The 25,573-nt window shown below is 36.9% G+C and overlaps 1 protein-coding gene across 6 annotated transcripts in view; it reads left to right on the top strand.

The window, feature by feature from the left end:
- Positions 1-25,573, top strand: part of MAP4K5 (mitogen-activated protein kinase kinase kinase kinase 5) — a 146,721-nt gene that overhangs the window by 70,367 nt on the left and 50,781 nt on the right. For all 6 annotated transcript variants that reach the window (XM_049899016.1, XM_049899015.1, XM_049899020.1 and 3 more), the window contains 7 exons: positions 15,339-15,429; positions 15,899-15,963; positions 19,456-19,511; positions 22,859-22,906; positions 22,999-23,041; positions 23,822-23,894; positions 25,268-25,399. In XM_049899016.1, the coding sequence (XP_049754973.1) occupies positions 15,339-15,429; positions 15,899-15,963; positions 19,456-19,511; positions 22,859-22,906; positions 22,999-23,041; positions 23,822-23,894; positions 25,268-25,399 (508 nt within the window). The remainder of the gene's footprint in view (positions 1-15,338; positions 15,430-15,898; positions 15,964-19,455; positions 19,512-22,858; positions 22,907-22,998; positions 23,042-23,821; positions 23,895-25,267; positions 25,400-25,573) is intronic.

Here is a 25,573-nt window from a genome sequence, read left to right as displayed (position 1 = left end):
TAAAAGTCACCAAGACATATTATAATCAAACTTGCAAAAACCAAAGATAAAGAGAATTTTTAGAGCAGTTTCAGATAAGCAAAAACTCACTTACCAAGGAGAGTCAACAAGAATAAGCTCCGACTACCCTGCAGAAATTGTGCAGGCAAGAAGGCAATGGGATAACTTACGTAAAGCATTGAAGGAAAAAAATTGCCAGCCAAGAATCATATATCTAACAAAACTGTCTTTCAAATATGAAGGTGAAATAGGACATTTCCAGATAAACAGAAGTTTAGGGAATTTGTAAAAAACCAAAGCACAGCTACAAGAAATACTAAACAGAGTTCTCTGGTTAGGAAATCAATAATATCAGATACCAACCCAATAGAAGAGTAGTGGACAGAGCAATCAGTTGTCAACCCAGATAGGGAAATCACAAAAATAAATCCAGATTAAAAAATGCTCAAACAAGGAAACAGCAACGTTATTAAAAGAAGACAACATTAAAACAATAAAGAGGGACAAAGAAGTGTACTCATAGATCTTTCATATGTAGAAGAAGAAATAAAAGTTAGGTTTCAATTTAGAAAAATGGGGGTAAATATTAAGGTAACCACAAAGGAGACCTAGTAATCATACTCATCAAAATAAAATACAAGAAAAAAATACTCGGCAAAAACAAAATCAACAACGAATAGGAGGAAAAGACAACATATGAAGATAAACTACCCAGCACAAAAAATTCAGTGGGATAAAGAAACTGTCAACAACACACACAGAATGACATCAAAATGACAGTACTAAACTCATACGTATCCATAATTATGCTGAGTTTAAATGGACTAAATGCACCAATAAAGAGGCAGAGAGTGGCAGAATGAATATAAAAAACATGATTCGTCTATATGCTCCCTATAAGAGACATGCCTTAGACTTAGAGACACAAACTAAAACTCGAAGGATTAAAAAAAATATATTAAGCAAACAACAATCAAGAAAGAGCAGCATTGGCAATATTTATTTCTGAAGGAATAGACTTTAAAGTTAAATCCACCACAAAGGATAAGGGAGGATGCTCTATAGTGATTAAAGGGACAGAATACCAGGAGGATATAACCATATTAAAGGTTGATGCACCCAAGGACAGGGCTGCAAGATACATAAAACAAACTCCATCAGCATTGAAAAGTGAGATAGACAGCTCCACAATTATAGTAGGAGACTTCAGCACACCACTTTCAGTGAAGTACAGAACATCTAGAAAGAAGCTCAGGAAAGACACGAAAGATCTAAATGCCACAGTCAACCAACTTGAGCTCATAGACATATACAAAACACTCCACCCAACAATAGCCAGGTATACTTTCTTTTCTAGTGCGCATGGAACATTCTCTAGAATAGACCACATATTAGGTCATAAAGCAAGCCTTAGCAGAATCCAAAACATTGAGATACTACAAAGCATCTTCTCTGACCATAAGACCTTAAAAGTAGAAATCAATAATGGGAAAAGAGCAAAGGAAAATGAAGAACAACAAGGCCACACGACAACTAAGAGCCCAAGAGACACAAAGGGCCACATGAACCAGAGACCTACATCATCCTGAGACCAGAAGAACTAGTTGGTGCCCGGCCACAATCGATAACTGCCCTGACAGGGAGCACAGCAGAGGACCCCTGAGGGAACAGGAGATCAGTGGGATGCAGACCCCAAATTCTCATAAAAAGACCAAACTTAATGGTCTGACTGAGACTGGAGGAATCCCGGCAGCCATGCTCCCCAGACCTTCAGTTGACACAGGACAGGAACCATCCCCGAAGACAACTCATCAGAAATGAAAGGGACTGGTCAGCGGGTGGGAGAGAGATGCTGATGAAGAGTGAGCTAATTATATCAGGTGGATACTTGAGATTGTGTTGGCAACTCTTGTCTGGAGGGGGGATGGGAGGATAGAGAGAGAGGGAAGCCGGCAAAATTGTCAAGAAAGGAGAGACTGAAAGGGCTGACTCAAGAGGGGGAGAGCAAGTGGAAGTAGGGAGTGAGATGTATGTAAACTTGTATGTGACAGACTGATTGGATTTGTAAACGTTCACTTGAAGCTTAATAAAATTATTAAAAAAAAAAAAAAAAAAAGGAGGGAAAAGAAATCAAACACTTGGAAACTGAACAATATCCTGCTCAAGAAAGACTGGGTAATAGAAGGACATTAGGGATGGAATAAAGAAATTCAGAGGATCCAATGCGAATGAAAACACTTCCTATTAGAACCTTTGGGACACAGCTAAAGCAGTGCTCAGAGGCTAATTTATATCAATAAATACTAACATACAAAAATGAATTACCCCTACAACTTGAACAAATAGAGAGCAACAGAAGAAACCCACAGGCACCAGAAAAAAGCAGATAATAAAAATAGGAGCAGAATTAAATGGAGATCAGAAAAACAATTCAAAGACTTAACCAGACCAAAAGCCGGGTCTTTGAAAAAATGAACAAAATTGATAAACCATTGGCCAAACTGACAAAAGAAAAACAGGAGAGGAAGCAGATAACCAGAATAAGAAATGAGATGGGCAGTATCACAAAAGACCCAACTGAAACTAAAAGAATCATATCAGATTTCTACGAAAAACTGTACTCTAACAAATTTGAAAACCTAGAAGAAATGGATGAATCCCTAGAAACACACTATCTACCTAAACTAACACAGAAGTAGAACAATTAAATAGATCCATAACAAAAGAAGAGATTGAAAAGGTAATCAGAAAACTCCCAAGAAACAAAGGCCTGGCCCGGGACAGCTTCACTGCAGAGTTCCACCAAACTTTCAGAGAAGAGTTAACACCAGTACTACTAAAGGTATTTCAGAGCATAGAAAAGGACACAATACCCCCGAACTCGTTCCATGAAAGTTACAGACCTATATCCCTCATGAACTTAGATGCAAACATCCTCAACAAAATTCTGGCCAATAGAATTCACCAACATATCAAAAAAATAATTCACCATGACCAAGTGGGATTCATACCAGGTATGCAGGGATGGTTCAACATTAGAAAAACAATTAATGTAATGCATCATATAAATAAAACATAAGAGCCACATGATCTTATCAATTGACGTAGGAAAGGCACTTGACAAAGTTCAACACCCGTTCATGAAAAAACTCTCAGCAGAATAGGAACAGAAGGAAAATTCCTCAGCATAATAAAGGGTATTTACACAGAGCCAACAGCAAACATCGTTCTAAATGGAGAGAGTCTGAAAGCATTCCCCTTGAGATCGGGAACCAGACAAGGGTGCCCTTTATCACCACTCTTATTCAACATTGTGTATTGTGCTGGAGGTCCTAGCCAGAGCAATTAGGCTAGGTAAAGAAATAGATCGCATCCAGATTGGTAAAGAAGAAATCAGAGAATCTCTATTTGCAGATGACATGACTTTATACACAGAAAACCCTAAAGAATCCTCAAGAAAACTACTGAAACTAATAGAAGAGTTCAGCAGATTATCAGGATACAAGATAAACATACAAAAATCAGTTGGATTCCTCTCCACCAACAAAAAGAACATTGAAGAGGAAATCACCAAATCAAAAGCATTTACGGTAGCCCCCAAGAAGACAAAATACTTAGGAATAAATCTTACCAGGGATGTAAAAGACCTATACAAAGAAAACTACAAGACACTACTGTAGGAAACCAAAAGAGACCTACATAAGTGGAAAAACATGCCTTGCTCATGGATACAAAGACTTAACATTGTAAAAATGTGTATTCTACCAAAATTGATCTATAGATACAATACAATTCCAATCCAAATTCCCATGACATTTTTTAATGAGATGGAGGAAAAAACACCAACTTCATATGGAAGGGAAAGAGGTCCCAGATATGTAAAGCATTAGTGAAAAAGAGGGACAAAGTGGGAGGCCTCACTCTACCTGATTTTAGAACCTGTTATACCACCACAGTAATCAAAACAGCCTGGTACTGGTACAACAACAGATACATAGACCAAGGGAACAGAATTGAGAATCCAGACATAAATCCATCCATGTATGAGCAGCTAGTATTTGACAAAGGCCGAAAGTCAGTTAAATGGGGAAAAGACAGTCTTTTTAACAAATGGTGCTGGCATAACTGGATACCCAGCTGCAAAAAAATGGAACAAGAGCTATACCTCACAGCATGCACAAAAACTAACTCAAAATGGATCAAAGACCTAAACATAAAATCTAAAATGATAAAGATCATGGAAGAAAAAAATAGGGACAACGCTAGGAGGTCTAATACATGACATAAACAGTATACAAAACATTACTAACAAGGCACAAACACCAGAAAAGAAACTAGAGAACTGGGAGCTCCTAAAAATCAAACACTTATGCTCATCCAAAAATTTCACCAAAAGAGTAAAGTGATTACCTACAGACTGGGAAAAAGTTTTCAGCTGTGACGTTTTTGGTCAGCGTCTGATCTCTAAAATTCACGTGATACTGCAAAAACTCAACTACAAAAAGACAAATAACCAGATTAAAAAATGGGCAAACTATATGAACAGGCACTTCACTAATGAAGACATTCAGACAGCTAACAGATACCTGAGCAAATGCTCACCATCATTAGGCATTAGAGAAATGCAAATCAAAACTACAGTGAGATTCCATCTCACTCCTACAAGGCTGGCATTAATCTGAAACACAATAAATGTTGCAGAGGTTGTGGAGAGACTGAAATACTTCTATACTGCTGGTGGGAATGTAAAATGGTATAGCCACTTTGGAAATCAATTTGGCACTTCCTTAAAAAACTAGAAATAGAACTACCATACAATCCAGCAATCCCACTCCTTGGAATGTGCCCTAAAGAAATAAGAGCCTTTTCATGAACAGATACACACACACTCTTGTTCATTGCAGGTACTGTTTACAATAGCAAAAACATGGAAGCAACCAAGGTATCCATCAACAGATGAATGGATAAATAAATTATGGTGTATTCACACAATATAATACTACGCATCAATAAAGAACAACAGTGAATCCATGAAACATTTCATAACATGGAAGAATCTGGAAGGCATCATGCTGGTTGAAATAAGTCAGTTGCAAAAGGACAAATATTTTCTGAGACCACTATTACAAGAACTCAGAAGATTGTTTAAACAGAGAAGAAGATATTCTTTGATGGTTACGAGGGTGGGGAGGGATGGAGGGAGGGGGAGGGGTTTTCACTAATTAGATAGTAGATAAGAGCTATTTTAGGTGAAGGGAAAGACAACACACAGTACAGAAGAGGTCAACACAACTGGACTAAACCAAAAGCAGTTTCCTGAATAAACTGAACGCTTCAAAGGCCGGTATAGCTGGGGCGGGGGCTTGGGGACCATGGTTTCAGGGGACATCTAAATCAGTTGGCATAATAAAATCTATTAAGAAAACATTCTACATCCTACTTTGGAGAGTGGCGTCTGGGGTCTTAAATGCTAGCAAGCAGCCATCTAAGATGCATCAATTGGTCTCATCCCACCTGGAGCAAAGGAGAAGGAAGAGTACCAAAGACACAAGGTAATTATGAGCCCAAGAGACAGAGACACATAAACCAGAGACTACATCAGCCTGAGAGCAGAACTAGATGGTACCCAGCTACAACCGATGACTGCCCTAACAGGGAACACACAGATAACTCCTGAGGGCGCAGGAGAGCAGTGGGATGCAGACCTCAAATTCTCGTAAAAAGACCAGACTTGATGGTCTGACAGAGACTGAAACGACCCCGTGGATCATGGCCCCCAGACCTTCTATTAGCCCAAGACAGGAACCATTCCCAAAGCCAGCTCTTCAGGCAGGAATTGGTCTGGACAATGGAATAGAAAATGATACTGGTGTATAGTGAGCTTCTTGGATCACATAGACACAGGAGACTAAGTGGGCAGCTCCTGCCTGGAGGGGAGATGATAGGGCAGAGGGGGTCAGAAGCTGACCGAATGGACACGAAAATAGAGAATGGAGGAAAGGAGTGTGCTGTGTCATTCGGGAGAGTGCAAACCAAAAACCATGCCCACTGCTGTCAAGTCGATTCCAAGTCATAGCGACCCTATAGGACAGAGTAGAACTGCCCCATAGAGTTTCCAAGGAGCCCCTGGCAGATTTGAACTGCCGACCTCTTGGTAAGCAGCCATAACACTTAAACACTATGCCACCAGGGTTCCCGTGGAGTATATAGCAAGGTGTATGTAAATTTTTGCATGAGAGACTGACTTGATTTGTAACCTTTCACTTAAAGCACAATTAAAAAAAAAATGTCTGGCATTTAGTAAGTGCTTTGGCTGCAACTATGGCCTCAAACATAGCAATGATTGTGAAGATGGAGCAGGAATAAGCAAAGTTTCATCCTATCATATAGAAGGTTTCTATGAGTCAGAGCCACCTTGACTGAACTATCTTAGTTATCTAGTGCTGCTATAACAGAAATGCCACAAGTGGAATGCTTCAACACACAGGGATTTTTTTCCCTTACAGTTTAGGAGGCTGGAAGCCCGAATTCAGGGCTCCAGCTCCAGGGAAAGGCTTTGTCTCATGGTTTGCACTGGGGGAAGGTCATTGTCACCCATCTTCCCCTGGTCTATGAACTTCTCAGCGCAGGGACTTGGGATCCAAAGGACATGCAGCGTTCTTGGCTCTTATGGTTGTAATTAGGTCCCTCTCCTCTCTGCTCGATTCTCTCTTTTATATCTCAAGAGAGATTGACTCAAAATACAACCTAACCCTGTAGATTGAGTACTGCCTCAATAACATAACTGCCTCTGATCCTGTGTTATTAACGTCATAGAGGTTAGGTGTTACAACACATAGTATAACCACATCAGATCATAAAATGGTGGACAGCCACACAATACTTGGAATCATGGCCTAGCCAAGTTGACACGCACTTTGGGGGGACACAGTTCAATCGATAGCAAGTATCAAACAACAGCAATTTTGATTTTTAGTTATTGTTGTCATCTTAACACTCTCCAATTCCTAGAATAAATACTAATAAAAAGAAAATTAGAAGAAAGCTTTGGAACAGAGGAAGTTAAAACAACTTTTTTAAGGGCATAACATTTTGAAATACAGTTTGGCAAACGTTCATAGGTATGTGATCTTAGGTAAATTTTGTTCTTTCTCATTAGTTATTCATCTGTAAAATTAGGAGAAAATTATTGGGAGAACAGGGTGGGTAAAATCACTTATGGAACTTTTTAAAAGTAAGTAGAGTAGTATTTACCTTAAGGTGGAAATGACAAGTTGTAGTTGTAGAGGAGTATCATACGCCAGGCATTGTTCTAGGTACTTGAGGTAGATGAGTGAACAAAACAGGTAGGTTTCCCTCTCTTGGAACTTAATTTTTACTTGGGGAAGGGGAGGAGAGACAGACAATAAAGGAAAAACATAAATAAGTAAAATATCTAAAGTATACAATTGGCATAATAAAATCTATAAAGAAAACATTCTGCATCCCACTTTGAAGAGTGGCGTCTGAGGTCTTAAATGCTAGCAAGCAGCCATCTAAGATGCATCAATGAGTTTCAATCCATCTGGATCAAAGGAGAATGAAGAACACCAATGACACAAGGTAATTATGAACCCAAGAGACAGAAAGGGCCACATGAACCAGAGACTACATCATCCTGAGACCAGAAGAACTAGATGGTACCTGGCTACAACCGATGACTGCCCAGTCAGGGAACACAACAGAGAACCCCTGAGGGCGCAGGAGAGCAGTGGGATGCAGACCCCAACTTCTCATAAGACCAGACTGAATGGTCTGACTGAGACTAGAAGGACCCCGGTGGTGACGGCCCCCAGACCTTCTGTTGCCCCAGGACAGGAACCATTCCCAAAGCCAACTCTTCAGACATGGATTGGACTGGACAATGGGTTGGAGAGGGATGCTGCTGAGGAGTGAGATTCTTGGATCAGGTGGACACTTCAGACTATGTTGGCATCTTTTGCCTGGAGGGGAGATGAGAAGGTAGAGGGGGTTAGAACCTGAGGAAATGGATATGAAAAGAGAGAGTGGGTGGAGGGAGCGGGCTGTCTCATTAGGGGGAGAGTAATTGGGAGTATGTAGCGAGGGTATATAAGTTTTTGTGTGAGAGACTGACTTGATTTGTAAACTTTTACTTAAAGCACAATGAAAACTATAAAAAATAAAATAGAAAGCAGCAAAGAGCAGTAAGAATACCTACCCACATTAGAGCCAGTGTTGTGAAGTCTGTGAGAGAAAAAGCTACCACTTCAGAAAACTGCCGAGGAATCATTTTCAAGGGAAGAGCTAGATTTCTGTGTGAGCCAGAAAATGAAGGGAATGTTCAGAGAAGAGTTGACTGGTAATTGATTGGTCTTTTATTCCAGAAAGAATGGTTTCAGATGTTTGGAGAGCAAGAACAGAACAGAGCAGAGAATGTGTAAAGCTCTATAGGGATTAAAGATGAGGAGTGGCCTGGGGGTATGCATGACATTGCTGTTGTAAGGTACGCGTTGAGTTTAGACCTGGCAAAGCTGTGAGTGTTGTGGGTAGGGCTGAGGGGGGCTCCGTCTTTGTTTTTTAATGATGGGGGTAGAAGGCCTTCAGAAAGACTTTGGTCTTAATCCTGATGCATGGGCTCCATTTTGACTTCCACGAAAGACAGAGTTTATTTTGATGTGTGCATGCATTGTCTTGACCTGAGTATTGATCATTCATATATATATATATGTATATATATATATATATACACACACACACACACACACACACCTTTGCGGGGGCAAGAAGTAGATATACCGATGTTTGTTATATCTTCCCCCTATATGTTTTCTGTATGTTTGAAATGTCTGATTTTTTTCAGGTTGCCTGTCTATGAAGGGAAGGGATGGGAACAGTTAGGGCAAATGCTCTTTCTTTGATGATAAGGGCTCCAAATTCTCAGAGAATTGTGGGTAGTTTCAGGGAGCCCTAAAAGATAAAGATTTTAATTAGCCAGTCTTACAACAAGGATCGTACTGTGGAGTAGTTATTTTCAGGTCAGATGCCCACCCCAGTGCCTTCAGCAAGGAGCACTAAATCAGAGCCTAGTCTCGATCAGACACTTGAAATTAGTAGCTTTGCCCCACACTTTTTGCTACTGCTCCAGGGCCTAAGTAGAATGCTGAGATTAAGCTTTTCTTGGCTTAAAATTAGCATGCATTTTCATGGACATCTACAGTTTGGGGTAGTGGTACACCCTGGGCCATTTACCACACAAGAAAGCTCTGTCTCTTGATAAAAGTCAGTTGGTTGTTCACACAGTATTTTTTTCCCTTGCTTTTCCGAAGAAAAGCGCATAACAAAGTAAGCCCTATATAGTCCTCTAAATTAGGAGTCAGGGTGGAACACTCAATAGGCAGCAGCAATTTGACCCCACAGTGACCTCTGAGGCCTGTCATTGCCGTTTGAGATATGTGCCTTCATTCAAAAACAGCCTTGTGATTGCTTTGCCTTTTTAAAAAATCATTCTCATTCTGGGCCCTCATTCTGTTTTTGCTGTGTTTTGTTAAAGTAATGCTTATGGTTAAAAAAAAATACATAATGTTGCGAAGTAGAAAATAAGTTCTTCTGACCACATGTCCTTATTTCCACTTGCCAGAGGTAACCACTATTTTTTTGAGTTTCCTTCCAGACATTTTTTATATATTGCATTCCAAATGTCTTTTTTATCCCCGTTTAATAAGTATTGAACATCTTTCCATGTCAGCATATATTGCTATAATTTGTTCTTGTTAATAGCTGCAGAGTATTCCACTATATACATGTACCATAATTTGTTGAACTAATCCCTTCCTAATGTACTTTTAGAATATTTTCACTTTTTTGCTATTGAAATTCATGCTGCAGTGAAATATTTGTGTTGTTGGTTATATACACCTTAAAGCGTGATTAATATTGCCGAATTACTTCTGAAAAGGTCAGTCAGTTTTTCATCTCCATAAATTGGATTTGAAAACATGTTTCCCAATACTGTCTCCAAACTGGGTATTTATTATCAGACTTAGTGTTTTTGCCAATCTCATCAGATAAAAAATAGCTTTGATTTGCATTTCTTTAATTTGAGGACAAACATACTTGTATAACTCTGTTGAAATTTATATTTTCTTTACTATGAAAGGCCTGTTCATACTCTTTTCTTGGTCAACTTTTGAAGGGATGCATGTGAGGGAGATATTTGTGAAATATTTTTTGAAAATTGATTTTGAAATTCCAAGATTCCTCTTTATCTCAGGGTAATCTTTTGATTTTTTTTATTTTTGTATGGTATATTAGAAATGTCAGATCTAGAACATTAGTCAAATGATGGTAGAAATTACCCTTCAGCCAAAGATTAGACAGGCCCATAAAACAAACAATAATACACATAGCGCAACCACGTATACTGGGGTAAATGGGCACACAGCCCAGGGGGCAAGGACGAGAAGACAGGAGGGGACAGGAAAGCTGGACAAATGGAAATGGGGAACCCAAGGTCAAGAAGGGTAGAGTGTTGACACATTGTGAGATTGGTAACCAGTGTCACAAAACAATAGGTATATTGTTGAATGAGAAACTGATTTGCTCCGTAAACCTTCATCTAAAGCACAATAAAGAAAAAAAGATGGTAAAAATTAGTTGGTGTAGTACAGAAGATTCCTTTCTAAGAATTATAGCAAAGTTCAGGGGTGGGGAACATGACATTGATATCAATTCAGAGATCTCTTATGTTTGGTTCTTCTTGGCCTAAGGCCCATAAAATTGACATCCATATAATCATCCCCAGCTGTTGACTGACTTAGGCCAGTTCATACCCACAGTGTCAAGGCTTAAGCCCTTATGTCAGCCTGCAGAGTCCCTGACCCTTCCAAAGCTTCAACTCTTATATGTTTAATGTTTTCCTAGGACAATGAGGCTCAGTTCCATAACACACACACCTACATTTCTTAATAAGCTCCTGGCCTTAGTGATTTTCAGTTGCTTTTGCCGATGCTGTGGTGAGGAGCCCTGGTGTCACAGTGGTTAAGAGCTCGCTGCTAACCAAAAGGTTGTCTGTTCAGTTCCACTAACCGCTCCTTGGAAACCCTATGGGGCAGTTCTACTCTGTCCTATAGGGTCACTATGAGTGGGAATCGATTCCATGGCAATGGGTTTATGCTGTGGTGCATCCGGCAACTGACCTTATTAGAGAGGAAGGAAAAAAATACCCACACATTGACTGTCTAGCGAGTTTCTCCCTTCCTGTGTACGGACATACTCAACAGCCATGTTTTTAGTAGGACATCTCTAGGAACTTTAGCCATAGTCATTCATGGACTCTTGTTCTAATATTCGATTTTTAATATGACTTTGTTGACAACTGACATAGTATCTATGGTGAGAATTCTCAAGAGACCAAATGTGATTTTCTTATCTCAGGCTGTTGATTAATTCTTTTCAGGTCAGGTGTTCACTTGATGCTATCTGCAAGTGGCACAAACGGCAGGAGCTGTAGATGGAGGTGAATTCTCTTATGAGGGCTTTGGATAAGCTGGCACTGGTTAGTCCTTTAGAATAAAATGCCATTAACATAAACAGGAAAGTCTGGAGGGGAAAATGGTTTTTAAGAGAAGATATTGCTACCTTATTGACTGTAGTTAATTCAAGGTGCTAGCAAGACATTCAAATGGAAATAACAGGGGGTCTTTGTTTCTCAGTTCATTTAATCCTTACATTGCCAGAGTAAGAAGAGTGGAATTTCTCTTCGTGTCTCAAAACTCATTTATACATGAGCAACAGAGTTGGGACCTAGAGGACTGAGGCCTCTGAACTAGTTGACTTTCTCCTGTATCTCACTGAGGGGTGACATTTATCTGATATCACCCAATCATAAGAATAAAGTGGATTATCCAAATTTCAGATCATTTTGATGAGGCTGATGTTGGCTATCATAAACTAGTTAGATCTGTGCTGGATATGGTGTTTGGCTTATCTGCCTCTCAGGATGAACTACAAAAACACTGCCTTTATATAAATCAGAGCCCAGGTGGTGCACTGGTTGGCAGTTTGAACCCACTCAGCCGCTCCTTGGAAACCCTGTGGAGAAGTTCTTCTCTGCCCTCTAGGGTCGCTATGAGTCAGAATTGACTCAACGGCAACGAGTTTGGCTTTTTTGGCTTATGTAAATCTGTTCCATGGTAAAATTTCAGTTCATAGAAGATTCTGCCCCTTTTGCATAAGCTTAAAGCAGTGGTGAGAGAGATGTATGAAGAATATACCCAAAATTGGAGTTTACTCAATAAGTTACATATATTAAATAAGGCACAGTCTCCAGACATCTCAGTTATTAATGACTTTGTGCTTGTGAACTCCTGCTTCCACCTAAAAATCTTGCCCATGCACCACAGCCACAACTTCCCTGGCAGAAACCTCACTAGCTGCTGCTGAGAGCAGTCTTGGGATGGAACTCAGAACTAATTTTCCTGAAGAAGTAGTGGTTTGTTACTTGTTGTATTAATTCAGCCATATTATTGACTTTTACAGGTCAGATTAAGAATTTAGGCATTATTAAGAACTTAGGCACCATTTGTGAAATTATTCCTGTGAGAAAATCTGTTCTAAGTTCCAGACTTAATCTGAAGTATTTTTCAGCACAGCTCAGCTATGACTTCTGTGCACATTTAAAAGGGAGTAGGTGGGACTCCAAATAATAGCATATATTAATGAAGTTAGGTGATTCTTTCTTTTGTAATTCAGAGCTTCTTCATAAAATGAAGAATTCGGCTAGAATCTAGCCTGCTTGTTGGGAATTAGCATGCACAAAGAATGAGTTTTAATGCTATAATGGAAAAGAATCAGCTGGAGGAATGAGATGAAAGGAGAAAAAACATCCTGGTACCCATGGATTGTCAAGAAAAGCAGTACCTTTTCTCTACACCTAGGTGGACAGCTGTTTTTACTATATAACTTTCAGAGGGTACTTAACCACTTCCGCCTGAATTGAGAACGGGGAACATGAGATCATCTTCTATTTTGGGTATCTTCATTGATCTCCTTCCATTTGCTGACCATTAAGAAATAAATCTTTAATATAAAAGTTTGCCATTGAAGACTTAGGTTTAAGGTATATGTAACAGTTTATGCGATACTTACTTGGCTTCTCAACTTAACAAATAAAAGCTTGAAGTTTTACTCAGACTTTTATCCGTTTAGAAGATTGTACCCTCATTTGGTTTACCAAATCCTTTAAAATTGCTAGCATTAAATCCTTTAACTGTGTTACCAGTTACCATTTACATAAAGCAACTGTTGAAAAGAGTGTCTTAATGATTATAAATAAATTTAGTATATAGTAGCTAAACTACATGTACGTATAAACCACATCAGTAGTGGTTGGTTCTTAAAAGGATATTTATGGCATGGAAAAAATAGTTAAAAATTTGCTTTGGCTCTGAATTAAAAGAATTGGAATTATAAAAGGGACAATATCTCTGACTTGTGTGAGGATTTTATTTGTTTATCTAAGGCTTAATTTCTGAGTTTTTGCTTCTTAGCCTTGTAGTTTTTCTAAGATGACTTTATGTTTGAGCCAGAGCCAATCTGCCATTTGCCCAGGGTTAAAACCCTGGTGGCGTAGTGGTTAAGGGCTACAGCTGCTAACCAAAAGATCAGCAGTTCGAATCCACTAGGCACTCCTTGGAAACTCTATAGGGTAGTTACTTCTACGCTGTCCTGTAGCATCACTACGAGTCAAAATCTACTCAAGAGCAATGGATTTGGTTTTTGGTTTTGGACATAGCAGTAGTAGCCCTGGTGGCACAGTGGTTAAGTACTTAACTGCTGATTGAAAGGTCAGTGATTTGAACCCACCAGCCACCTCTGTGGGAGAAAGATGTGGCAGTCTGCTTCTGCAAAGATTTACAGCCTTGGGAATCCTACGGGGCAGTTCCATTCTCTCTTCTAGGGTCACCGTGAGTCCTAAGCAACTCAATGGTAACAGGTATATATAGACAGTAAATAGCTGAGACAGGATCTGAATTTAGAGATGACTGATCCAGAGCTCAAGCTCTATCTTCTACATTATACTGCCTTTATATAATATGCATGCAATCATTTTATCAACTCATAAATTTCTTTTACTGAAACAAAAACACAGTTTCCATGCAAAATGGACTTGCATGGTGACAGTACCATTCTAGGCAGTATACTATATATATACATGTGTATGTATGTATATGTATGTATATATATGTGTATATATGTGTATATATATGTGTATATATGTGTATATATGTTTATATATGTATATATATACACACACACACACAGAGTCATGTGCCACATAGTATCTGGGCAACATCTGACCACGTATACATCCATGGTCCCATAAGGTTATAATAGAGTTCAGAAATCCCCATCAGAGAACGGGACTTAGCAGATGCAACAGCTTCCCTCATGCAACATGTGTATCTCATATGTGTATGTCATGTCTCTTGTATACAAAGCTGTTACGCTACCAGGTGTATAATGGTACAGTACGTATATAACCCATAATGCATATGTCTTGATAGTCATAATAAACGCTTATGCTATTGGCTTATGTATGTACCGTACTTTCTATCGTTACATTAATGTGAACTTTCTCTACTTACAAATAAAAAGTTTATCTTATAACATTATATGCTTTCACTCGTATGCAGCAGCATCCAATCTTGTGTATGGTACATCTCTTGAGTGTTGTAGCGTTATGTCTCCATTTAATTTTCTTTTGAAAATATTGCCATGAAGTGCATCATGGCTCCCAAATACAGCAAAACAAATGCTAGTGATAGTAACAGTATCCCATATGGCTTTGCTAAGTATATAACATGGTATTCACACAACATCCAAATCAAATAATGTCCTATTTCACGGTCTGTATTGTGGATGTTAAGTGACGCATAAAATATGTAAAATCTCCTTTCTTCGCTTCCTGTATCATGAACATCTTTTCCAATCAAAACTTGTTTTTAACTATATTGTATTATCTATTTTTTTTTATATCCATACCATAATTTATTAAACCCTTATTTCGTTACTAAACCATGCTGTAGTGAACATCCGTCTCTGCGTATCTTCTTAAGGAAACAAAATCTTTAAGTGAAATTGTGACTTAAAAAATTTTATACATATATAAGGCTTCTGACTTTACAGGAAGAGTGTACAGTTTGCATGCCCATTGAAGTATTGAGAATGCCCAATTCCTCATCTCTATCTAGTATTTACTATAAAGCTTTCTTTCCTTCTTTCCAGTATAGAAATATTGAGTAACGTGATGAACAAGTTATTATCATTTTGTTTTTCAGGAGATGATTTTTCTTTGATTCAACAAGAAATATTTATGGTTAAAGAATGTAAACATTGCAACATTGTTGCCTACTTTGGGAGCTATCTCAGGTAAAAACAACAGAAACAACTGCATTCTCTTTGTATTTTACATTTTTTTTTTTTTACCACTCTTCCTCCCTTTTATGAAAGTACTGTTGTGTATGTGAATTTTAAAACTGGTATTACTCAAAGTTCTTAAATTTCTGGGATTTCTTATTGTCTCCCCTTTTATATTAATAGTGACACCTCCATTTAAACAGTCTTACTGTATCTGGCAACTTTAGTGAAATGTTATGAATGATTACAGCCAAGTGTTTTAACTTAGAAAGACTTTGATCATATTCGAAACCATTTGAGATGGGAACAAAGCTGAAATTAATGTGTTTCTGTAATTTGAAGAGGATCTACCAGAACAATTTCCTGTTGCAACCTGCAATCCATCCTGAACCTTGTTGTGCTGAAGAGTGAGTGTCTTAGAGTATTTCAGTGATTGAGAATTACTATAAGCTAATATAATTTTCTTTTTCTTACATATTAGTCGGGAGAAACTGTGGATTTGTATGGAATACTGTGGTGGTGGATCACTTCAGGATATTTACCATGGTACTGTGAACCTGACTTTACATTTTAAAACTACTTTGACTTTAGTAGGTTGTTGTTTGACACTTCCAGTTAACCAGGAGTATTAACCTGAACTCCCTAGATTTACTGTTTTATATTCTGAGTACTGTATAAAAGAAACCTGAATCTTATTTTTTGTTGGTTATTACTGTTAATTAGATTTACCTGGGCCTGAGCTGAGAAAGCCAAGAGTACATGTATGATCCAAATTTTTCTTTTCACATGCAATCTTATATAGCCTCTAGGAAAGTGTTTTATCTACAAGTGAAATAGCCTAACCTTCCTTGTAAATAAATTTTGAAATGCAAAGGGTAGCTCCAATAAAGGAAATTATATGTCTGTCTTAATAATAATTTGCTAACCAGGAAGACAATTCAGTTGATACTGTAATGTTTTAATATTAAAAATTCATAAGTTTTTTTTTTAATTTGGGATATTTTATGTAGCCTTCTGTTAATTTAGACAGTTTTTTTAGTTGAATATGACTTTATTTCAGTAATATTTTAGAAATAGTTTTAGTTTTGGCTCTACAGTTTAGTTTCCAATTTGCTGTTGAAAATTTCCTGAATTTCTAGAAGTTGAGACTAAACGTGAATTCTTATATGATAATTTTTCTTTTCCTTATTTAATATGGAAAGTATAGAATAGTAAAAACTCCCATTGCAGCTATGCATTGTGTATTTTATTATTAAGAAATGTGAGGGTTTTTTTTTTTTACTTTATTTATTGTGCTTTAAGTGAAAGTTTACAGATCAAATCAGTCTCTCATATAAAAAGTTATACACACCTTGCTATGTACTCCTGGCTGCTCTCCCCCCTAATGAGAGCACATTCCTCCTCTCTTCCCTGTATTCCCTGTGTCCATTCAGCTAGCTCCTGGCCCCCTCTTCCTTCTCGTCTCACCTCCAGACAGGAGTTGCCCACATAGTCTTGTGTGTCTACTTGAGCCAAGAAGCTCATTCCTCGAAATGTGAGATATTTTTGAACATTTCTATGCCGAAATCTTTATTTAAGAAGCCTTATCAAATTTCGGTCATGGCAGTTTACAAATGCAGTCACAGTAGATGTAAAAACAGAAGTGCTGTTCTAGTTTAAATAGTGTTTTGTAAGCTTTAGAGGTCAGTTTTTTAAAAAAAAATACGGATCAATAGAGCAATGGTTAAGTAAATTACACTCTACCCATAATATGAAATACTATGCAGCATTTAAAAAGATGAAGTAGCCCCATATATAGTGACTTGTCTATATCAGCCCAAGGCCTGTTTTTAAATGGAAAAAGTAAATCATGAAAGGATATAACACAATCGATCACACTTAGGTTTTAAAAAATTGTGTTTTATAAGTATACTCATAAATACACATGCCTAGAAAAATAAAAGAATACATAGCAAATTTATAAGTCATTATCTCTGGAGAATAAGGAATGAATAAGGAAGATCACAGAAGAATCAATGCCGTTGAATTATGGTGTTGGCAAAGAATGTTGAATATACTATGGATTGCCAGAAAAATGAACAAATAGGTCTTGGAAGAAGTACAGCCAGAATGCTCATTAGAAACGAGGATGGCAAGACTTTGTCTCACATGCTTTGGACATGTTATCAGGAGGGACCAGTCAGTCCCTGGGGAAGGACATCATGCTTGGTAGAGTAGAGGGCCAGCAAAGAAGAGGAAGATCCCCAACAAGATGGATTGACAGAGGGGCTGCAACAGTAGGCTCAAGCATAACAACAATTGTGAGGATGGCACAGGACCAGGCAATGTTGCGTTCTGTTGTACCTAGATTTGCTATGAGTCAGAACAACTCAACGGCACCTAACAACAACAACAACTCTAGAGAAGGAGGAAGAAGGATTTAGGAATACAATGCTTGAATTATTACAATAAAAATCTATTGATAAATATTGCAGTTATCTAACTGTGTCACAACAAATAACAAAAAAAAGTCTTGGTTGATGCCTAAGCTCCAGCTACTGACTGTTTAGCGCCACAGAAATATGACAAAGTACACAAAATACTAAGATTTAGACTGTCTCTTTAAGTTTTTTTTAAACAAGAGCTAGTTCCATTTTAAAAAAGAAAAAAGTTTGACTTCCTTTTTAAGTAGTCTTTCATTTTCTTATATATTATATCATACTAAAGTTTCCCAGTGTGGAAAATTTTATATGATATGGAAGTCCTTATTAGCTTAGAATGGGTCTTCAAAATTGAGGATTTTTATCCCGGCTTACAAGAAAACTCTGACTGTACTCTCTTATTATACCCAGTTGTTGATTTTAAAGTATCATTTATAGAAAACAGCTTTGTGTCACTGGATTTAAATTCTTCTCCATGATTTTATGAAGAATGATATATGAAGAATTTTTATTCCATAATTATAATTTTTATCTAGTCAGACTCTTACAAAATGAAAACTCTTAAGAATGTGGGAAAAATCAAACTATATAGCTGACATTTTTTACTATTCCTTTTACATTTAAAGAAGTGTTTTGAGATACTAATTTTATTTTTCATGAAATTTCTATTTCCATTTTTGAAACCTGATATTGAATTAAATTGGATCTAAAAAGTATACATCTTTGTAAATAGTATTTCACATAGCGTAGTAATCAGGAACACTTACACTTATAGGTTAATTGCTATTAATAAAGTTGCTTTTCTTTTATTCCATCAAGTTACTAAGAAATTTATGTTTCTGAGTAGGTGAAAAGAGCCAATGATCAAAATTATTTCCGTAAGTAAAGATTACTTGTCCTGACTTGGTTTCACTGTCAGCAAATACCATCCCAGATTTCAAATATTCTCTCATGGCGTTAGAAGACATACTTCCAAATATTATGGCTGGCTACTTGCATAACGAGCATTTTATATTTAATAACAGGGAGAGATCTGGTTGCCAGAAGTGACTTGGCTACTTTTAAAATTCTTAGATAAGGCCCTGGATCAAGCTTCTCTGTTTTGATAGGTCTGGTAAAGAATTATACTAAAAAAAAAAAGTATGCTGATTTAAATAAATATGTATATTTTATGTGTTGCTTTTTCAGTATGTTTTAGCAGTAAATCTCTTTATGATTCTCTGTAGAACTATAGCTAATTATAAATGTTTATATGGTTTCTTTTATTTTTGATAAATTGTTGAAAATTGAGATAATTTCTGTGTCTTTTTATAGAACTTTTTGTGATACCTCTTACCATGCCTTGCAAATAATGGATGCTTAATATTTTCACTGACCAGAGTTGTTGTTAGAGTCAATCTCTTACTTTTAAAGTACATTTAAAAATTCTCAGTGTTACTTTTTGTTGTTGTTTTTTGATTACAAAAATAATATATATTCATGTTCAGAAGTGAAGTCCAAATATATATCCAAAGATACATATGGAAGTTTTAGAATAGTTTGAATTTCTAAAGAAGACTTTTTAGTCTGTTGTGTTCAAATTATAACACTGTGATCTCTTTTTTTTATTCATATCTAGTTACTGGACCATTATCAGAATTGCAAATTGCCTATGTATGCAGAGAAACTTTACAGGTATGAATGACATTTGCTTATGTAGGTAGAAAAACAGTTCTTGTTTCACAATTGAAGACTCTAAAATGATGATCTGTCCAAAACAAAAAGGAGAAACCAAAGGATTTTTCTGTTACCCTCTTCTAGTTTTATAAACGTATTTCTTTTGTGAATGAGCAGACAGAATTTATTTAAACTGAGGCTGATGCACACAATGGTCATGTGTGGTATTCTGTTTTGTAGCACTTCACCCTCGATTGCAACAAAGCTAAGGAAAACCATGGGTGTGTATTGGTTATCATGAATAAAGTCACTAAACCTATCAATTGTAACAATTGTCTAAACTTTCCCCTTCAAGTTCTTTTAACTTGAATCTTCCCTTAAAGTTTTATGTCTGCAAAAGGAATCTTGTACACAATACGTGAGGGCTTTTTACCCTTTCTCCTGAAATGAGAATAAAGTAACACAATAATAACAAGCTTGTGAGCAGAAATCCTAATTCTATGTGTTACTAATAAATGTCATTGATAGCAGAATCTCTTTTTCTCAGTTTGAAAAACACTGTATTAAACAGGTTTCTTCAGTGCATGTGAGTGCTTTTAGTGTGATAAAGTGGTTGTGAATCCTCAACAGGGATATAAAGTGTGCAGCATATAGCTCAATTTATTTGACCATAGAATCTTTGGTCACAGCCTTAAAAGCCCTGTATTCAGTTCTGCTGTGCAATATATGAGTTTGCCATGAGTCAAAATCAACTTGATGACAGCTGGTCTTTTTTGGGTTTTTCCATTCAATCAAAGACTATTAGGCATGCAAAGAAGTATAATAAGGAGAAAAATTGATGAAGCAAAATCAACCCAGAACTGAAACCGATGTTAGAATTAGCAGACAAAGACATTAGAGCATTGAGGCCACCAAACACACAAAAATGTGCTGAACATCATTAGCCATTACAGAGATGCAAATCAGATCTACAGTGAGATACCATTTTACTCCCACGTGGAGCCCTGGTGGCACAGTGGTTAAGAGCTTAGCTGCTAACCAAAAGGTCAGCAATTCAAATCCACCAGCCGCTCCTAGAAAACCTATGGGACAGTACTACTCTGTCTTACAGGTCGCTATGAGTCAGAATGTACTCGATGGCAACGGTTATGGTAACAGGTAGGATGGCTAAGACAAATAAATAACAAATGTTGGCGAGATGTGGGGAAATTGGAACCTTTACCCATTGCTGGTGGGAATGCAAAATGTACAGCCATTATGGAAAACAATGTGGCAGTTCCTCAAAAAAATAAAAATTGAAGTACCATATGACCTAGCAATTCCACTCCTAGGTATATATAGCCAAAAGACTTAAAAGCAGAAACTTGTAGACCAGTGTTTATTGCGGCATTATTCACAGTAGCCAAAAGGTGGAAACAGCCTAAACGTCCATCAGCAGATGAATGGATAAACAAATGTGGTACACAGTACTACTCAGCCAGTAAGAGAAATGAAGTCTTGACATGTGCTGCAGTATGGATGGGGCTTGAAGACATTATGCTGAATGAAATAAGTCAACCACAAAAGGACAAATATTGTATAATCTCACTTATAAAAGACAAGAACAGGCAGATGAATAGAGACCAAAGTTTATTAGTGGTTACCACGGGCAGGAGGGAGGAGAAAGGGAAGAGTTATTGCTTACGGAGTACTGAGTTTCGATTTACAGTGATGGAAGAATCTCATTGAATAAGGGTAGGACTGCACAGCTGATTAATGTAATTGCTGTCAATAAGTTGTACACCTGTAAAAAGTTGAATTGGCAAAAGTTGTGTGATAGATACATTTACAACAATGACAAAAAAAAAAAAAGAGTAGCTGCTAAGGCCACTCATGCAACCAGACACCTCCTGGGATTTGGTTCCTTGGTTTAGAGGTTTAGGGTCATGGTGACATCTCAGTTACCATATTTTTATGCAACAAAAATACCTCAGTCGGGGGATTTGGTGGCAAAAAATATATATTTGCGTAACAATATGGTAATTGGCCTCCTAATCTATCTCCTGGTTCACTTCATAGTTCCTAGAGTCTTAAAAGCTTGCAAGCAGCCGTCCAAGGTATAACTGTTGGCCTCTATTTGTCTGGATCAACAGAGAAAGGAGAAAAATCAGGAATAGGAGGAAGATATGGAATGTGTGGCTAATTGCCTCGTGAACAACTGCCTCCTTTGCCATGAGACCAGAACAACTGGATGGTACTTGACTACCATTAGTGAACATTTTGATCAAAGATTCTGTATCAGAATCCTGATCAAAAAGGGAGAAAATGCAAAATAGAATTTCAGATTTTCACAGAATCCAGATTTTCTTGAGCCATGGAGGCAGGATGACCCTGAAACTATTGCTGTGAGATAATCTTTAAACTTTAAACCAAAAATATCCCCTGAAGTTTTCCTAAAACCAAACAATAGTTTAATTATTAAAGAATGTCTGCCTTGAGCATTGTGCTCTTTAAGCTCTGTCTATGTGGGATCAAATTGACATCGGCAACTCAAAAATTAGATAGGAAACTTAGGGGGCAATGAGTATAAACTCATTTCTTTTAATGGGGGAGGAACAACTTGGAAAAGGAGTGTGAGAATGGTTGCATAACTCAAAGAATGTAATCGATGTCACTGAATTGTACATGAAGAAATTGTTAAATTGGTGTATGTTCTGCTGTGTATATTCTCAACAAAAATATGAAAAAGAAAATTTATTTACAGGCAGTAGATTCAAGGGCTTCTCCAGCCTCAATGTGTCCAGTGAGTCTGGTTTCCAATACGAATTTGTAGTTCCTTTCCACAGTCTTCCTCCTTTCGATCAAGATCTATCTACTGGGTCCCTGATCAAAATGTTCAGTAATGGTAGCACCATCCATTTAGAAGAATGAACTATTTCTGCACATATTAACGTGAAGGAATCTCAGATTAATTATGGTGAATGAAAGAAACCAGACAGAAAAGAATGCATACAATATGATTTCACTTACATAAAATTCTAGAAAATGGAAATTGATCTATAATGACATAAAGCAGATCAGCGTTTGTTGGAGGTGGGGGTGAGGAGAGAACGGAGGAATTATAAAAAGGTATAATGAAACTTTGGGGGGCTAAGGGTTATGTTCATTGTCTTGATTATGGTGTTTTTCACCGTGTATACATATGCCAGACTTTTTAATAGTGTACTTTAAATATGTGTGGTTTTATTGTATGTCATTTATTCCTCAATAAAGCTATTAAAAAAAAATCTAAGAGTTTTGTGTTGCTCTAAGAGTCTTTGCTTTAATTAATCACTATTCCAGATTGCAGCTTTGTTAATGATACTTCTGTTTTTTTGTAATTTTAGGGTCTTGCCTATTTACACACTAAAGGCAAAATGCATAGAGATATCAAAGTAAGTTCATTTAGCATGTTTAATTTTCTAATTCTATTTGAAGAAATTTTTCTTTTTTTTTTAAGTGACTAGTGTTTGTATTTTTGTTTTAGGGTGCAAATATTTTATTGACAGACCATGGTGATGTAAAATTAGGTATGTTATCTCAGGATCCTAAAATGTTCTTCAAAATATTTTACTAAACTTTAAAATGATAACATTATATGAGTATAGTATACATTTAATATTCATATCAAGAGCAGCGGTAATGTTCATCTTTTGACCCATTAATTCTACTCATGAGACTCAACTGTAAGGAAATTAATCCTAAAGCTGAAAAATCCATATTTACAGAGGTATTAATGATTGCATTATTTATAATAGAAAATAAAATGCAAACGTAGATCTAACAGTAGAAGAACCATTAAACTGTGATAAATTCACTTATATTATTCAGTCATCCAAATTAATACTGATGAAGAATATGAAAGAGGAAAATCCCCTGATATGTTAAATGACAAAAAATGAACTATGTGTATTTAATTCTTTTACAGCCTTATTTTAAAAACAGCCACAAAAAAGTTATACATAAAAGCTAACTTGGGTTGCGATAAAAAGAATCAGGTGGATGTTTCACCCATGTGTGTTGTTTGTATTTTGCTTTTTCCCCCAAATTAACTTCAATATGGTTGTAATAAAAATATTTTTAAGAATTTTGCTCTTAATAAAGTACATTTTCATTCTAGTAAAATGCCAATAAATTCTTTTCTTTTAATAAGTATGTCATGAACAAGCAAGAGGAGATTTAGATAATTTATGTACATTTTGATAGCTTTAATATCTGAATTATCAATAATGTGACTAAAGGAGGCACTTAGAAATGTTAGTTGTTTCACTGACAAGAACTAAAATTTTGTTTTATTTTTTTCCTACCAGCTGACTTTGGTGTGGCCGCAAAAATAACAGCAACCATTGCAAAGAGAAAATCTTTCATTGGTACCCCTTATTGGTAAGACATTACTATTATTTAATTTAGTGCGTTATTTCTTCAGTGTTACTAATCAACGTGGAGACTTGATAATACAAGTGATACCTAAGTGCAAATCAGGAGACTTGAAAATATACCATAGTTCTGACTTGGTTAGGGAGCTTGCATATTCATTTTCATCATCCAGCTGTCCTTGTGTTAAAGTACAGATAATTTCTTTTGCCCTGGAATCTTTTTTTAGATTTTACAAAAGACTTATATTACATCTCGTAATTTCCTTCTATTGTTGCTTGTATTTTAATCTGTAACTTCACTTCCTGGTTGTTAAAACTCTTGTTTCCTGCTCTGCTATTAATCCTCACAAAATCCATTGCCACTGAGTCAGTTTCAACTCATAGCGACCTTGTAGGACAGAGTAGAACTTCCCCATAGGGTTTCCAAGGCTGTAAATCATGACGGAAACAGACTGCCACATCTTTCTCCCGTGGCTGGTGGGTTCAAACTGCCGACCTTTCAGTTCACAGCCGAGCGCTTTAACCACTGTGCCACCAGGGCTCTGTTTTTAATAACTGGTAGGAAAAAAACCCCAACAAATACCACTTAAATAAAAGTTAAAACAGGTAAGTTAAATTGCCTATGGAATTTTATTCATCTCAGGCCTCTTTCTCTCTTCAATCAGTCCTCACTGATGAATACTCTTTTCTACTCAAAGCTGTCTGTTTTTTTGTACCCTGACTATACCAGATAAAATAATACCGCTTTAGTTTTGCTCATTACCTACCTAGAATACCCTTTTCCTGTGTTTATCTTCATCTCTGCCTATGTGTAAGAGTGGCACACACTTCACCTTTCTTCACCCATGGCAGATTGATTCATCACAGCCCTCCTTCCCACCGTGCCAAGAAGTACAACTGTCCTGGTCAGCCACACTCCTAGCTGCCACTAACTGATTCCAGTGGGCAGAGGAGATGACAACCGTTTGTTTTCCCTTGGCTCCAGCTAAACCTCTTTTCCTCCATGAAACTTGCCTTCAGTTATCTTTCTCCATGGTGATTGTTTTCTTTTACTCCTATACCCATATCTGTCCATCAGCTCTACCCTTCCCATTTCTGGAGAATTTAGAGATGCTAGTCATTGTAACACCCTTAGAGTTTCTCCACAATTTCCTAGAAGGATATTATCTTGATCCCTTTTCCCCAATATAAGAAAACATCATATATTCTTTTAAATATATACCCTGAAGTTTTACTTTAAATATTTTACTGACTAGTATAGATTTCTGTTTTCTAATTTCTTTTGTTCAGCTATAAAAAGTAGAATGAATATAACAAGAAATAGTAAATTTCATATCATTTTTTAAAAATAAAAATATTATAATCATTGATTCCTTCTAGGATGGCCCCAGAAGTTGCAGCGGTGGAAAAGAATGGTGGCTACAACCAGCTCTGTGATATCTGGGCGGTAGGAATAACAGCAATTGAACTTGGAGAACTTCAGCCACCTATGTTTGATCTTCATCCAATGAGGTGTTCTCATTATTTACAATTATGTAGTTATTAATAAAATCTTTGGGAGAGTGTTACATACTGTTGAACTAGGTATTCCAAGCTCATTCTCCAGTGTGTCAACATAATAAAGATGTGTGTGAGGGACTTAGAGGTAATCTTATCTAAAACTTTTCCTCTGGTCTTGCTATTCCT

The sequence above is a fragment of the Elephas maximus genome, chromosome 10 (genome assembly GCF_024166365.1).
Source record: "Elephas maximus indicus isolate mEleMax1 chromosome 10, mEleMax1 primary haplotype, whole genome shotgun sequence".
NCBI classification, from domain to species: Eukaryota; Metazoa; Chordata; class Mammalia; order Proboscidea; family Elephantidae; genus Elephas; species Elephas maximus.
The sequence above is the reverse complement of the archived record's forward strand: the minus strand, read 5'-3'. Positions and strand labels throughout refer to the sequence as shown.